At 61.1% G+C, this 14,303-nt stretch overlaps 2 protein-coding genes across 6 annotated transcripts in view; one reads left to right on the forward strand and one right to left on the reverse strand.

Annotated features, from left to right (window-relative positions):
• Nucleotides 1-290: 290 nt before the first annotated feature.
• On the forward strand, nt 291-5,196 carry PUSL1 (pseudouridine synthase like 1). Of its 3 annotated transcripts, XM_017542562.2 has the most exons (8): nt 293-443; nt 616-673; nt 786-973; nt 1,097-1,246; nt 1,323-1,493; nt 2,181-2,235; nt 2,319-2,481; nt 2,785-3,094. In XM_017542562.2, exons 1-8 carry the CDS (start codon nt 295-297, stop codon nt 2,832-2,834), a joined length of 984 nt encoding a protein of 327 aa, XP_017398051.1. In that variant the 5' UTR covers nt 293-294; the 3' UTR covers nt 2,835-3,094. The 3 variants fall into 3 exon arrangements, with proteins under 3 accessions (XP_037599409.1, XP_017398051.1, XP_017398050.1); XM_017542561.2 differs by lacking the exon at nt 2,319-2,481 and having other exon boundaries at nt 2,785-5,196; XM_037743481.1 differs by lacking the exons at nt 2,181-2,235; nt 2,319-2,481 and having other exon boundaries at nt 291-443; nt 2,785-3,065.
• Nucleotides 3,041-14,303, reverse strand: part of INTS11 (integrator complex subunit 11) — a 12,750-nt gene continuing 1,487 nt past the window's right edge. The window contains exons 2-17 of one of the 3 annotated variants that reach the window (XM_017542559.2): nt 11,102-11,199; nt 10,611-10,684; nt 9,467-9,695; nt 6,809-6,907; nt 6,692-6,726; nt 6,201-6,339; nt 5,717-5,781; nt 5,118-5,307; nt 4,878-4,961; nt 4,465-4,554; nt 4,220-4,382; nt 4,027-4,134; nt 3,882-3,943; nt 3,668-3,810; nt 3,464-3,593; nt 3,041-3,369 (exon numbers count right to left, since the gene is read on the reverse strand). In XM_017542559.2, the coding sequence (XP_017398048.1) occupies nt 3,304-3,369; nt 3,464-3,593; nt 3,668-3,810; nt 3,882-3,943; nt 4,027-4,134; nt 4,220-4,382; nt 4,465-4,554; nt 4,878-4,961; nt 5,118-5,307; nt 5,717-5,781; nt 6,201-6,339; nt 6,692-6,726; nt 6,809-6,907; nt 9,467-9,695; nt 10,611-10,684; nt 11,102-11,199 (1,775 nt within the window). In that variant the 3' untranslated portion in view covers nt 3,041-3,303. The remainder of the gene's footprint in view (nt 3,370-3,463; nt 3,594-3,667; nt 3,811-3,881; nt 3,944-4,026; nt 4,135-4,219; nt 4,383-4,464; nt 4,555-4,877; nt 4,962-5,117; nt 5,308-5,716; nt 5,782-6,200; nt 6,340-6,691; nt 6,727-6,808; nt 6,908-9,466; nt 9,696-10,610; nt 10,685-11,101; nt 11,200-14,303) is intronic. The other 2 variants (XM_037743479.1, XM_037743480.1) reach the window with 2 other exon arrangements.

The following is a 14,303-nucleotide window of genomic DNA, read 5'->3' on the forward strand; positions in this document are numbered from 1 at the left end:
CTCAGGGCGTTTGCAAAAACCACGTCTGGGAGGACGTGGCCGCAACGCGGCAAAGAGCGCGCTCGGGGAGTGTGGGCGGCGGCGAGTGCATGAGCGAGCGAACGAACGCACGCCCCCGGGAGCGCGGGGTCGCCGCGCGGTTGCGAGCGCGCCTCCCGGGGCGCCGCGGTGGCGGTAAAGGCCCTGCGCTTGGCGGCGGGCAGGCACTTTGCAACCGCTCCCTAAGCCCGGCCCCGCCTCCGCTCCCCGCCCCAGGCCGCCGTGGCGCGCTGCCGGGGTGCGGGGCGACCGCGCATGCGCAAGAGCGCGACCACGCCGCGTGCGCGCGCTGCAGACCACCTCCCGCGCCGCGGGCCGGGCTCGGCCATGGGTTCGGCGCCGGCCGCGGGCTCGGTGCGCGCGCGCTACCTGGTGTACTTCCAGTACGTGGGCACCGACTTTAAGTAGGTGTCCCAGGCGCGGCGGGGACCACTACGTGGGCCCGGGTGGAGGCGGGAAGGAGGGCGCGGGCGGGCAGGCGGAGGTCTCCGGAAGCGAGCTCCAAACGTTCGGGGGAGGAAGCGGCTTTGGCCTCGGAGGGCGGCCCCAGTAACCTCCGCCCGCCTCTTCCCGCAGCGGGGTGGCGGCCGTCAGGGGCGCCCAGCGGGCCGTCGGGGTCCAGAACTACCTGGAGGTGAGCTCGGCGGGTCCCGGGACGCCCGGTGAACGGCAGGGGGGAGGCCCCGCCCGCGCGTCCCGGGAGTCCGGCCCGGCCCACCCGCCCGCCCCGCGGCTCGGTCCTGCAGGAGGCCGCCGAGCGGCTCAACTCCGTGGAGCCGGTCAGGTTCACCATCTCCAGCCGCACAGACGCCGGGGTGCACGCCCTGAGCAACGCGGCGCACCTGGACGTCCAGCGCCGCCCGGGCCGGCCGCCCTTCCCGCCCGAGGTCCTGACCGAGGCCCTCAACACCCACCTGCGGCACCCGGCCATCAGGTGAGCCCGCGAACTGAGCAGCCCCGGGGCTCTGCCGTCCCGACTCCGCGTGTCGCGGGCGAGGTTGGAGGTCTGGGCAGCCCGAGGAGTCGTTCCCCCGGTGAGCCCGACCTGCTGCCCCAGGGTCCTGCGGGCCTTCCGAGTGCCCAGCGACTTCCACGCTCGCCACGCAGCCACGTCCCGGACCTACCTGTACCGCCTGGTCACCGGCTGTCACCGGTCTGACGAGCTGCCCGTGTTTGAACGCAACCTATGCTGGGCTCTCCGGGCAGAGTGAGTGTGGCCCTGACAGCGGGCAGGGAGGGGGCAGGCCGGCCCCCCTTCCTGACGGTTCCCCTGATCCCTGAAGCCGCCTAGACGTGGCCGCCATGCAGGAAGCGGCCCAGCACCTCCTCGGCACACACGACTTCAGCGCCTTCCAGTCGGCCGGCAGCCCGGTACCAAGCCCCGTGCGGACACTGCGCCGTGTCTCCGTGTCCCCAGGCCTGGCCAGCCCCTTGGTCACCCCCCAGGAGAGCAGGTGAGGAAGGCCCATAGCCTGTGGCCCTGCCCTCAGACTGGCAACGCTCACTTTAGCTCCAGCACCTCCCTCAGCAAAGGCAAGGCCAGGCGGGACAGGGACAGCCGGGCATCCTCAGGGCCTCGTCAGCTGGAGGATGTGGGGCAGTCGGGTGGCCAGGATGCCCCCCTGCCTGCAGCTATGCCCTCCCCTCAGGCTGAGGAGCAGAGCACAGGGAAGGCTGCCTTTCTGTGAAAAACCCCTGCCCTGCCTAATGAAAGAATCTTGGCAGCTACCAGAAAGGTTTCACTGGGGCCAGTGATTCTGGCCCAACCTGGCAGTGGCTGATTTCTGCTGCCCCCAGTACTGTCCGGAGAGCCACTCACAAGGTGGCAGCTTCTGACAACAGAACCTCCCCTGTTGGGTGAGCCCTGAGAGAAGGAAGAACTTCTGCTAGCCCCAGACTCCCATGCAGAGCAGCAGGTATAGGGCTTGGGCCTCTGGCCACGCTCCTCAGGGACGGCCAGGCTACCTGCCCAGCCTTCGGAGTCCTGCCACCTCCATGCCTGGGCATTGCTTGTCTGCCTCACTGGGGATGGGGTCAGCCAGGGCCCCTGGGGGACGAGCTAGTGGGAACCAGGCTTGTCCGAGGCCCCGCCCTGTCACTCCCTGAGTCTGGTGGGCTACCTACAGGCACTTGTTTTCCAGGAAGCTGCAGTTCTGGAGCCTCGAGTTTGAGAGCCAGTCCTTCCTGTATAGACAGGTGGGCTCTGTTCTGGGGCCCTCCCTGGGGGGGCGGGGCTGAGGGTGGGCAGGCCCCTGTGCAGTCTCGGCTCTGGGTCACAGGTACGGAGGATGACAGCTGTGCTGGTGGCCGTGGGGCTGGGGGCTTTGGCACCTGCGCAGGTGAAGACAATTTTGGAGAGCCAAGACCCCCTGGGCAAGCACCAGACACGCCTGGCCCCAGCCCACGGCTTATTCCTGAAGTCAGTGCTGTATGGGAGCCTTGGTAAGAGCAGCGGGCCGAAGAAGGGTTCTGCTGTATGCCCACTGACTGCTGAGGCCCAGTCCTCATGGGGGAAGGCACAGCCTTCCTGCCACCCGGCCACGGAGGAATCTGGCCATTGCCCAACCAGAAAGTCAAGGTGTGGGGTGGGGAGGCCGGGAGCCAGTGACTGCAGGAGTGCAGGTGTTCCCCCACGGTTGCAGCCCCTCAGTCCAGCCCGTCTTGCCCTGGCCCTGGGAGTCAGTGGCAGGGAGGGCTCTGGGCCAACCTTGCCCCAGACTGATGCAGTGTCTGGTGTGTCCACAGATGCTGCTTCCTGCACCCTGCAGGGGCCACAGTTTGGGAGCCACGAATGACCCTGGACGCTCAGCCAAAATCAGGCCACCCCAGGCCCAGCAGCCCTGTGCTTGTAAAGCCAGGGCAGTTGCGGCCACCTGGGGCCCCCAGCACTGCTGCCTGACCTCCAAATTAGCCCCGTCTGCCTCAGTCCCACCACCCTGGATGCCCATCTCTGTCCCGGGCGGGGCAGGGTGCAGTGCAGGACGTAGTCGGCACCAAGTGATCTTTTGTTATGCCTTTACTGGAAACTGCTGTCTGGGACCCCCTGCCCTAACCATCGTTTTGGGGGCCAGGAGCAGGAATAAAGGCAAAGCAGCCTGGAGGTCAGTTTATTTCTTCAGCTGCAAACAGCCACTCGGGCGGGCACATGACCCCCAGGGACTGGATCCGCAGGGTGTGTTCACCCAGTGCACCCACAGTCCTGAAGTGCAAGCCCAGGTCTCTCCAGCTAGGTGAGGGCAGAGGTAGGTGGGTGGGTGGCTGGCCTCAGCTGAGAGCCTGGGGGAGGCCCTTCTTCAGCAGAGACGTGAGGAAGCTCCCCAGCTCCTCGTCCTAGAGCAGAGGCAAGAGCACCATGGGCAGCACGGGACAGGGAGGGGATGGTGACACCTGAGCTGACCTCGGTGGGGTAGGGGCCGCCCCTTACCTGGTAGGTCCAAGAGACCAGCAGCACCTTGGTGCCTGGGTCCTCAGAGGGGGCGGCAGCCTGGATAAGGATGGACTCCACAGTCACCGAGCCGTCCGGGAGGTGCTGCACACAGTGGTCCTTCAGGATGCTGTGGGGAGGCTCCATGAGACCCTGCCTTGCCCCCAGGGCCCGAGGGGTGGAGGGGCAGGGCCGGGCGCCGACCTCTTGAGGTGGCTGTAGACACGCAATGCAGTCTCCTGCTCCTTTCGCGTGTCATGCAGGTGCACGCGGCAGGTGAAGCGCAGCTGGTGCTCGGCTAGGCCCAGCTCTTTGAGGGCTTGCTCTGAGGACACCAGCCGGAAATTCTGTGGGGCAGGGGCAGGTCAGAGAGCGCAGCAGTGGCCCTCCCCCCTCCAGAGGCCACCCTGCCACTCACGCTGTCCTTCATGATCAGGGTGCCGTGCAGGAGCCGTGGCTTCTTGGCCTCAGGGAGCAACCCTGTGGAGGCAGCAGGGGCCATCAACGTGAGGGCAGCTCCCAGCCACCCGGCCCAAGCACCCGGCCCGGCCCTGCCCGCGTACCCTGCGCCATCTCCTGCTTCAGCAGCCCCAGCGAGATGCCTACAGGGATGCTGAGGCTCGTGGGCAGCGTCACCGTCTCGCCGTTGGCCGGCATGTAGCAGCTGACCCCTGGACCCCGGGGAAGAGACAGTCTCAGTGCAGGCCGCCCACGCTGACCCGAGGTGGGCCCCAAGCCGCCCGCCCAGCTGCCTACGGAGCTCCTGCTCGATCTTCTGCTTCAGGAACTCCATCTTCTTGGCCTCGCCGTGCACCAGCAGCACACTTTCCGGCTCTGCCTGGCCCACCAGCTGCATGATGCCCTTGGCGTCCGCATGGGCACTGAACGACATGTACTCCACCTGCATCTTGACCTCCAGCTGCAGGCCGCAGGGCATGGACAGTGGTTATCACCAGGACGTGCCCCTCGACTCTGCCAGCCCGCAGGGGATCGGGACTCACCACCTGCCGCCCTTCCATCTCCAGCTTCCGCTGTCCACTGAGGATCTTGTGGCCCACGGTGCCCTGCACGCAGTAGCCGGGCATGATGACCTGGGGGCGGGCACAGAGCTCACAGCCACAGGACCCCAGCCTTGGCACCTCAGGGCCTTCCCTGGGATGCCCCAACTTGAACCCTGGAAGCTGTTTCCACCTGCCAGTGGTACCCTCCCAAGCCTAGCTGCAGACTCCAAAGGGCTCAGGTTTTGGCACAAGGCTGTCCAGGGCTGGGCTGGGGCTCTTCTGCCTAAGGTGGACGGGCTGCGTCACAGGGAGACTGAAAGGCCCCAGTGTCCCTCGGCCAGCAAGAGCTCAGGCAGAGTGTGTCAGGACAACCCGCTAGCCTCCAGGTTCCTGCACCTCACCACGGCCCTCACCATGTTCTTCTCATTTCCCGCCCATTTCCGGAAGATCTGCAGGGACTGCCCGGCGTGCAGCATTCCTGGCGTGGCAAACACAACCTACGAGAGACAGAGGGCAGGGGCGGGAGGGGGTCGACTCAGGGCAGGAGATGCCCCCCACCCCTGCTGCAGGCCCAGCCCAGAGACCCATGGGCAGGGACCTGTAGAAAGGCCAACTGACGTGGACACACTGGCCAGCCCCACCACAGTCCTCACCATTGGCCCTGGGTTGTCAGCAAAAGCCCGGTCAAAGGCCTTGATATGTTTGAACTCGAACATGTTCCTCTGAACAAAAGTCTTGCGGATCTTCTGGTTGGTCCAGGGGATGAACAGCTTGTAGTAGTGGTTGGCCTTCTCAGTCAGGCCCGTGGAGAAGTAGATGGGCACCTTCAGGTTCATGCGCTCCCTGGGGACCACCGTCCTGGTCAGCACAGTGGCCACGGGAGGACACTGCAGGGCAGGACTCAGCTGGGTCACCCCCACAATCTCATCTGCACGACCCATGCACAGGCCGGGTTGAGCCCCGTCTCCCATCATGACCACAGGAGGCCAGTGTCTGCACCCTATCTCCCATTAAGCCCTGTGGCAGCTGAGCATGGTGGAGGACCAGGAACCCCACCAAGAGCCACAAACAGTGGCACCGATGGAACGTCACGGGCCTCCCCCTGAGGACAGCAGCGAGCGGCACCCTGGGCAGGGCTGCCCACCACACCCAGCGGTTGTGCCACCGGACTGTGTGCACGCTGGGCCAACGCATGGCCGCAGCTTCCAGCCCGGGGCAGGGCTCCTGAAAGAGCCATCCTGGTAGCACCTACCAGAAGGTCTCCAGGAGGATGCAGAGCTCCTGGGCGCGGCCCAGCGCGAACACGGGGATCAGCACCTGGGGGACATATTACGCTTGGCCCAAGCAGGAGCCCTGGCTGCGTGGCCCCTCGGCACAGCAGGCAGTGTCCAGTGAGGGCACGGCCAGGCACCCAAGAGCTGCGGCCCCGTGTGGACCTTAGCCTCTCATATCTGCTCCCAGTCCCATCCCAGCGACTCTCTGGAGACAGAAGAGAGCGGCATGGGGGCCCTGGCCAAGGCTTCATCAGGATCTGAGGTAGGAGGGGCAAAGGAGCTCCCTAGGAAAGGGTCTCTGAGCTTTTCTCCTCAATGCTGAGCAAACTTTTCTCTCTCCCTACCTGAAAATGCAGCACCCCACACTCTGAGACGCTGACCTATGCCAAGGACAGCCAAGCCTGCCAGAAAGACCTGCCCGGCATGACTGAGGGCCTGTGTCCCCAGCCCTGCTGCAGCTACCTTCCCACCACGCTCCACAGTCTCGTGGACTTTCTTCAGGAAGTCTCGCTCCCGGCAGCGCTTGGAGTCGCGGATGGTCGTGGCGTACGTGGACTCTGTGATGAGCAGGTTGGGGCGGCACTTGTCAATCCACGCAGCTCTGGAACACGGGTCGGGGTGAGCCGTGGCAGACTGTCCCCACAGCTGCAGGACTGGGTGTGACAAGCTGGACCCCAGTCCCACCCCAGCTGCCTTCCTAGGCCACTCTGGCTGGAAAGACCCAGCTGGTAAAATGCTGTGGACAGCACACTTGGGAAGAGAGGAGGCACAGAGGTCTCTGCCTGGACCCTGTGCCTTCGCGAAACTGAGCCCAGAAGGAAGGGGCTCTCCGGGCCACACCAGACCTGGGAGACACTGCTGGGCTGTCCACTCAAGGGCTGGCATCCCCACAGCTACAAGGGTCACGAGCTCCAAGGGGGCCTACAGGACAAAAGACGCCTCGGCAGACTTACCCCAAGTGTCGGTCTGGGGTCATGTTGTAATCACCCTGGTGAATGAACAAGGCCGCCATGGCGAGGGTGCCTCCCACCCCGGTAGCCCCTCCCGAGCCTCCGGCCCCTTCCACTGACCGTGTAGACCACAGACTCTGAGCCCACTTTAATCTGGAACATGGCTGCCCCCAGCACGTGGCCTGCATAGTAGGCCTTGATCTCCAGCTCGTCATCCACCTGTGGAGGACGGGGCTGCGCTCAGGCTCCGCCATCAGAGCAGAGGGGCGGGGGTGGCAGGGGTGGGAAGTGAGGGCACCGCACTGAGCCTTTCATTCCCTGTTTCTCACATGGCACCCAGTTCATGAGGAACAGGCAGCAAAGACCACGAACGGGAAACAGACAGAAGACTGAAGGGCGCTAATGGCAGAGTTTCCAGCGTGGACTCCGAATGCACTGGAGATGAAGAATGCTGGCAGCTGGGTGCGGTGGCTCACGCCTGTAATCCCAGTACTTTGGGAAGCCAAGGCAGGCAGATCTCGAGGTCAGGATTTCGAGACCAGCCTGGCCAACATGGTGAAACTCCATCTCTACTAAAAATACAAAAATGAGCTGGGCATGGAGGGGTGCACCTAAAATCCCAGCTGCTCAGGAGACTGAGGCAGGAGAATCACTTGAACCTGGGAAGTGGAGGTTGCAGTGAGCTGAGATTGTGCCACTGCACTCCAGCCTGGGCAACAAGAGCAACTCAGTCTAAAAAAGTGGAAATTCTAAAACCAGGAATTGTAACAACCCAATTTAGGAATTCAATGGATGAATTTAATGCCTATGACACATAACCAGAACACAGAATTCATGAACTGAAAGACACTGGAGGGAATATCCATCAGGAAACAGGAAAGACAAACGGATGATGAAGTTTCCAGAGGTGGAACGTCAGACTCAGGGCCCCAGAGGAGAGGGAGCAAGAACGAGACAGAGGCAACACTGGAAGAAATGTGAAAGGCTTCAAGCCACAGATCCAAGAGGCCTCAAACTCTGAAGAGGCCGAGAGCACGTGCTGGGACCGGGCGCGGTGGCTCACGCCTGTAATCCCAGCACTTTGGGAGGCTGAGGCGGGCAGATCACAAGGTCAGGAGTTTGAGACCAGCCTAGTCAATATCGTGAAACCCACAAAAATTAGCCCAGTGTGGTGGTGCTCGCCTGTAGTCTCAGCAACTCAAGAGGCTGAGGCAGGATAATCACTTGAACTCAGGAAACAGAAGTTGCAGTAAGCCGAGATCACACCACTGCAGTCCGGCCTGGGAGACAGAGTGAGACTCTGTCTCAAAAAAAAAAATTGGTCCATCAGCGCATAAGCACCAAAAACCAAGGTGAAGGCCATAACCCTACAGGCACTCGTGCCCAGAGATGGCCTTTGAGACAGGAGAAAGGACGACGCATGCAACGTGCAGAGTCAAGCTAAAATTCTACACACCTTAGAGGAGAAAGTCCTTCGAGAACGAGGGTAAAATAAATCCACTTGCAGGCAAATAAAAATTAACGGAATCACCAGCAGACCCATGCTGATATTCTTCAGGCAAAAAGCAAATTATACCAAGTAAAAGATGGAAAAAATGCAGGAAGCACAACAAAGAAAACAACATACATAGAACTAAGCAGCAGGGCGCAGTGGCTCACGCGTGTAATCTCAGCATTTTGGGAGGCCAAGGCACGCGGATCACCTGAGGTCAGGAGTTCAAAACACGCCTGCCCAACATGGCAAAACCCCGTCTCTACTAAAAGTACAAAAAAATTAGCTAGGTGTGGTGGCGGATGCCTGTAATCCCAGCTATGCAGGAGGCTGAGGCAGGAGAACCACTTGAACCCGGGAGGCAGAGGTTGCAGTGAGCAGAGATTCCGCCACTGCACTCCAGTCTGAGTGACAAGGTTGAAACTCTGTCCCCTCAAAAAAAAAAAAAAAAGTCTAAGCACATGGTGATGTCACCAGGCATTAGAGATCATGTCTTGCTGGGTTGAAATACGGTGAGGGAGTTGCCAGGTGCGGTGGCTTACACCTGTAATCCAGTACTTTGGGAGGCTGAGGTGGGAGGATCACCTGAGCTGGGGAGGCTGAAGCTGCAGTAAGCCAAGATCACACTCCAGCCTGGGCAACAGAGTCAGAGACCCCGTCTCAAAAAATAATAATAAAAAAATTTCAAACCAAAGAAGATAAATACCTTTCATTTTGACAAGAAGTTCAAGCAGAAAGATGAAACGTTCCAAAATATACAGGAACGTGATGGTTTCAAAAATATGAAACCAACACCCACAGACTCTAATAAGAAAAATCCATCCTCTTTGGGAGAAATTTCACCAATCTGAGCTGTCACTTGCCTACCTCACTTCCTCCGACCCACACACACGCTACCACACCCAGAACCGGGTGCCCTTCAGAGCTGGCCCATCTCCCCTCCAGCCCCTGCCTCCCTCCCTCCCGGTGACACCCCAGGAGCTCCGGCGAGTATCTGGTGACTCTGAGTGTTCTGAGTTCCCACTCTGGCCTCTTCGATGCTATGCAGACAGAGCCCGGTGATTCAGAGACCAGGGCACACCCCCACCCTGCATGCGCTCTCTTGGGGCCAGCACCCAGTCTGGTCTGGGACCCGCATGCTCGCCGGGTGCCCCCTCCTGGTGTCCCCATGGTGCTGGGCACAAGAGTGAGGCCCCAGCCTTCCCAAGGCTGTGCAGAGCACGCGGAAGGCATGGTTGGTGTGGGGTGGGCAGTGACTGTGCCGTCTGCGGCCCTGGGAGCCTGACCTGGACTGTCTGGTGGAGGTGGACGGCCACCACCTTCTTCATGCAGTCCTTGATCATCTGGGAGGTGAAGAAGTTGGCCTCGCCCTTTTTGTCCACGGCGATCTTGCGGTAGTCCTCCAGCAAGATGGGGCAGATGGCCTGGGTCGGGTGCGTCATGTAGATGGGCCCGTCGTAGCCCACCATCTCGCTGAAGTAGGGGAGTGCCCCACAGTGGTCCAGGTGGAAGTGGCTGGGGGACGAAGCACGGGTCAGGCTGGGCCCACCCTACCCGGCCGTCACCCCCGCTCTGGGCTTGCGGGTCCTCGTCCCTTCGTTCGCCGAGTGCCTACTGTGCATCAGACCCCGTCCCAAGGACTCAAGTCTTAGGAATGAGCAAACACAAAACTCTCTCCCTCGAACCTTCAGTCTGAAAATCTAGCGAGGCAGTAAGCGAACGGGACACAACATTAGTGATGGTGACACACCTGCAAAACAATGCAAAGCCGCTAAGGAACCGTGAGTGGGGGAGCCGCTGGCTTTTCAGGTGGTCGGGACAGGCTGAGTGGAGCTGCAGGTAAAGGTGGCACAGACCCGAGGGCAGGGACAGTGCCTGGCAAGCCCCGAAAAGGCACTAGAGGCCCTGCCGTGTCCGAGAAGAAACCACAACCACGAGGGTGGGGACACTGCCTCCGGAGACGGGGCTTCTCCAGGCCTCACAGGCCCCTCTGGCTGCTGGGGAGGACAGGCAGGGCAGGGGGACCAGCAGGAGTGCTGTGGCCATCCAGGCAAGGCCACCCAGACAAGTGGGTCATAAGATGCTGGACCCTAAAGGCTGGAGTCAGGGCAGATTCGAACCTCTGGAATCGCCAATAGACAGTGGAGTTTAAAGCTCCTGAGACAGTGAAGCCATGGGAGAGGATGAAGCCTGGAGGGCCGGGTTCAGAGGGCAGGGCCGGGTTCAGAGGGCAGGGCCGGAAGAACAGGCAGAGACCAAGCCATGTGTGTGACCAGCAAGGCAAGCAGGGAGCAGATCCTGGGGCCCCGAAGACCCCTGAGGATCAAGAATGGTGCAGGCCCCTTGCCAAAGGCTGCCGAGGCCCAGTACGGGGGCTCAGGCCCCACAGGCACAGACGTGGGGCCCTCAAGGCCCCTGGCGGGTGCCCACCTGATAATCACGCAGTCCAGGAAGTCTGTGAGGCGGCCGTTCTGAGTGATGTAGGAGAAGTCAGGGAAGCGCCGCTGGGAAGGGCATGAGGACGTCAGGTCGCGGCCATGGTCTGCAGGCAGCATGTGGGAGCACCGACACCCCAGGAAGCGGCTCCCAAGAAGCAGGATTCTGTGTGCAGACTCAAGGCCAGGCTGGGCACTCCCACCCCCCAGGGGGCATCAGGATCCCCAGCTGCTCACTGCATCTGGAGAGGCCAAGGTTCACCCCACCCTCATGGACAAATCTGAGCTGGAAGCTAAGCCCACTCTTATGGACCCTGGGGCTGGGGCCCAGTGCAGCACAAGGGGACCTCCCCATGTAGGGACTCGCATCAGCCGGGCCCACCCATCCCTGCTCCCACTGCCCCACTGTCCCAGCTCCAAGGCCCAGGGTCCCGCTGTGGACGGCCCGCCCTCCCGACCTCTGGGCCTCCTGCCCAAGGGACTCACATCGTCATTGAAGCCCATGTGCATCCCACAGTCCAGCATGACGTTCTTGCCTGCGATGGACACCAGGATGCAGCTCCGGCCCACGTCCTGGCCAGCCCCTGCTCAGGAGAGGGCGGGTGAGAGGCACTGCTGTGTGACAGACACTTGGGCCACCTCCACTCACAGGAAGGGGGACACACAGGACCAAGCCCCACACCACCACACCCAGGGCTGAGGCCTGCAGCCCACACACCTTCCCCTGCCAGCTTCCCCTGGCCTCTCAAAGTGGCTGAGGACTGCTGGCTGAGTAGTGGGCACTGTGTGGTGGTCCTTGGTGCCCAACAGAGTCAAGTGCTGGTCTGTGGGGCCAAGACCTCAATTGGGGTCACTCCTGGGCTGTGGCTGGACCCTCAGCAGAGCTGCAGACCAATGAGGCCACCTCCTCCAGGACCTGTCCCCAGGCAGGCAAGGGCCTGGGTGCCTACGTGCTGGAACTGGGTGCCTACTGGTGGTGCAGCTGTGGAGGGATGCCACGCAGCCTCAGCCACGCCACAGCAAACACAGTGCCAGCAGTCCAGGCAAGGGCCTGGGTGCCTACGTGCTGGAACTGGGTGCCTACTGGTGGTGCAGCTGTGGAGGGATGCCACGCAGCCTCAGCCACACCACAGCAAACACAGTCCGGCAGTCCAGGCAAGGGCCTGGGTGCCTACGTGCTGGAACTGGGTGCCTACTGGTGGTGCAGCTGTGGAGCGATGCCACGCAGCCTCAGCCACGCCACAGCAAACACAGTGCCGGCAGTCCAGCAGTGGCCCGTGTGGGCAACACAAGCCCCACACCATTGCACACCGTGCAGCCCCAACACGGATCCTAATCTGCGCCCCACCCATACTCCTGACAGGCAAGCAGCCCTGGCCAGGCAAGGCACACTCAGCCCCTCGTGGCCTGGGGTCCATGAGGAAAGGGCCAGGGTCTCTGCACCTCTGCTCCTGCCTGCGCCTGGGCAGGAGTCTGATGGCAGTGAATGGCCTGGTTTTCCCTTTGCATCCCACCCACCTCCCTCTGCCAGCCACCTGAAGTGTCCAAAGCCAGTACCACACATCAGGGTGACGGGGCCAAGGGCCTGCCTGCCATAGATGGGGGTCTCACGTTCTCTTACAGGCCTGTTCCTGCCCTCGCTGGGCTCTCTGAGGCCAGGGCCTCAGCTGTCTCCTCCTTCTGCACCTCCTGCCCCAAGCCATGCCAGGCTCGCAGAGGCCCCGCAACATCTGTGGGAGGAGAGGGCTGCCCCTCTTTCCAGGCAAGGACCTGAGGCCACAGAGGCACTCATGGTACACAGCCCTGAAATATGGGGCTCGGGTTGGTTTTCTGAATTCCAAAGCCCAGTCCTTAGGCACTGGCAGTCCTGCCTCCCAACAGGACCCACACTGATCCCAAGGAGGAAAGATGGCAGAGGTGCAGGAATAGAGCCTGGAACTAGAGGATGGGACAGGGCTCAGAAGACAGAGGAAGAGCATCCCTGTCTGCAAGGAGACTGCTGGCAGACAAGTAAACGAGGCGCCCCGAGTGTGCCAGACGGAGGCTTCTGTGACAGGGAGAGCAAGGTAGGAGTACAAGGAAGCCCTGAAACTTCCAGAACCATGAAGAAAAATTCCCCCTGAGAAGCCAATATCTGAGCAGGGTGGGGACGGACAGGCAGGGTGGGAGAGCAGCCACACAAAGGCCAGGGCGTGGGAGTGAGCCCAAGGACACGGCACTGGCCCAGTGACCATGAAGCCCAAGAGGCGGTACCTGGTGCAGGGAAGGGTGAAACGGGCTCTGCTTTGACGATCCCTGGGCTGAGGTGACTTGAGAAGATACCCAGGTACAGGTCTGGGGTAACTGAAGCCATAAGAAAGACAGGACTGTCCAGATAGTGGGCAGAACAGGCCGCCAAGAAGCCAAATGGGAAAGGGGCAGGCTGGGAGGACCCTGCAGAGGCCTCAGAGAGCAGGGGAGGGCAGCAGAGCCCACACTAACAGCTGCAAAATGCTGCAAAATGGGATATGAACTCTGACCTGGCAGGCCGGGGTGTTCAATGCAGCTGTTAATAACACAGCAAGCTAGGCGTGGTGGCTCACACCTGAAATCCCAGCACTTTGGGAGGCCAAGGTGGGCGGATCACAAGGTCAAGAGATCAAGACTATCCTGGCCAACATGGTGAAGCCCTGTCTCTACTAAAAATACAAAAATTAGCTGGGCGTGGTGGCTCGCACCCGTAGTCCCAGCTACTCGGGAGGCTGAGGCAGGGAAATCACTTGAACCCGGGAGGCGAAGGCTGCAGTGAGCTGAGGTCGCGCCACTGCACTTCAGGCCAGTAACAGAGACTCCATCTCAAAAAAAAATAAAAAAACAGCACAGTGTCCCTGCTGGGGCGGGTGCACCCTCTGAGAAAGCACGCCATGGAGAAGGACATGGAGTCCCGTCCAGGTGTCTGTACCGGAAAATGCCCTTGCCCAGGTTCCAAGACAGCACACGGCAGGCATGTATGGAAAAAACCCAGGGACATCAGGAGGGTTGGCCACCAACACCACGTCCCCCCAGTTGTTTCTGAGACCCTGGATTTTGGTTAATTCTTTCCTTCTTCATATTGTTCTATACTGTACAACTTTCGTCTTTTTTTGAAATAGGGTTTCGCTGTCACCCAGGCTGGAATGCAGTAGCACCATCATGGCTCACTGCAGCCTCAACCTCCTGGGCTCAAGCGATCCTCCCACCCCCGCCTCCCAATAGCTGAGACCATAGGCGTGAGCCACAACACCCAGCTAATTTTTGCATTTTTTTTTTTGGGTGGGAGCAACAGGGTCTTGCCATGTTGGCCAGGCTGGTCTTCAACACCTGGGCTCAAGCAATCCTCCCACCTTTGCCTTCCAAAGTGCTGGGATTACAAGCCTGAGACACAGTGTCCAGCCTGTTAGGGCCTTTAGGATTATGTATTCGTGTTTTCTACTATCTTTTCAATGTTGCAAAGATCAAGAAGAACAAGAGCTGAACTGACAGTTGATTTAACTCAAATGTGAGCACAAAGGGTGGCGAACAGAAAGTGAGAAGTGAGGAGGCAGAAGCGGGGCTGCGGGACTGGAAGGCTGAAGGGCTGGGGGACCGAGGGGCTGAGGAGCTGGGAGGGTGGGGAGTTGAGGAGCTGAGGAGCTGGGGGGCTGGGGGACTGAAGGGCTGAGGAGCTGGG

This window comes from Cebus imitator, unplaced genomic scaffold, assembly GCF_001604975.1.
Source record: "Cebus imitator isolate Cc_AM_T3 unplaced genomic scaffold, Cebus_imitator-1.0 Scaffold145, whole genome shotgun sequence".
Classification (NCBI taxonomy): Eukaryota; Metazoa; Chordata; class Mammalia; order Primates; family Cebidae; genus Cebus; species Cebus imitator.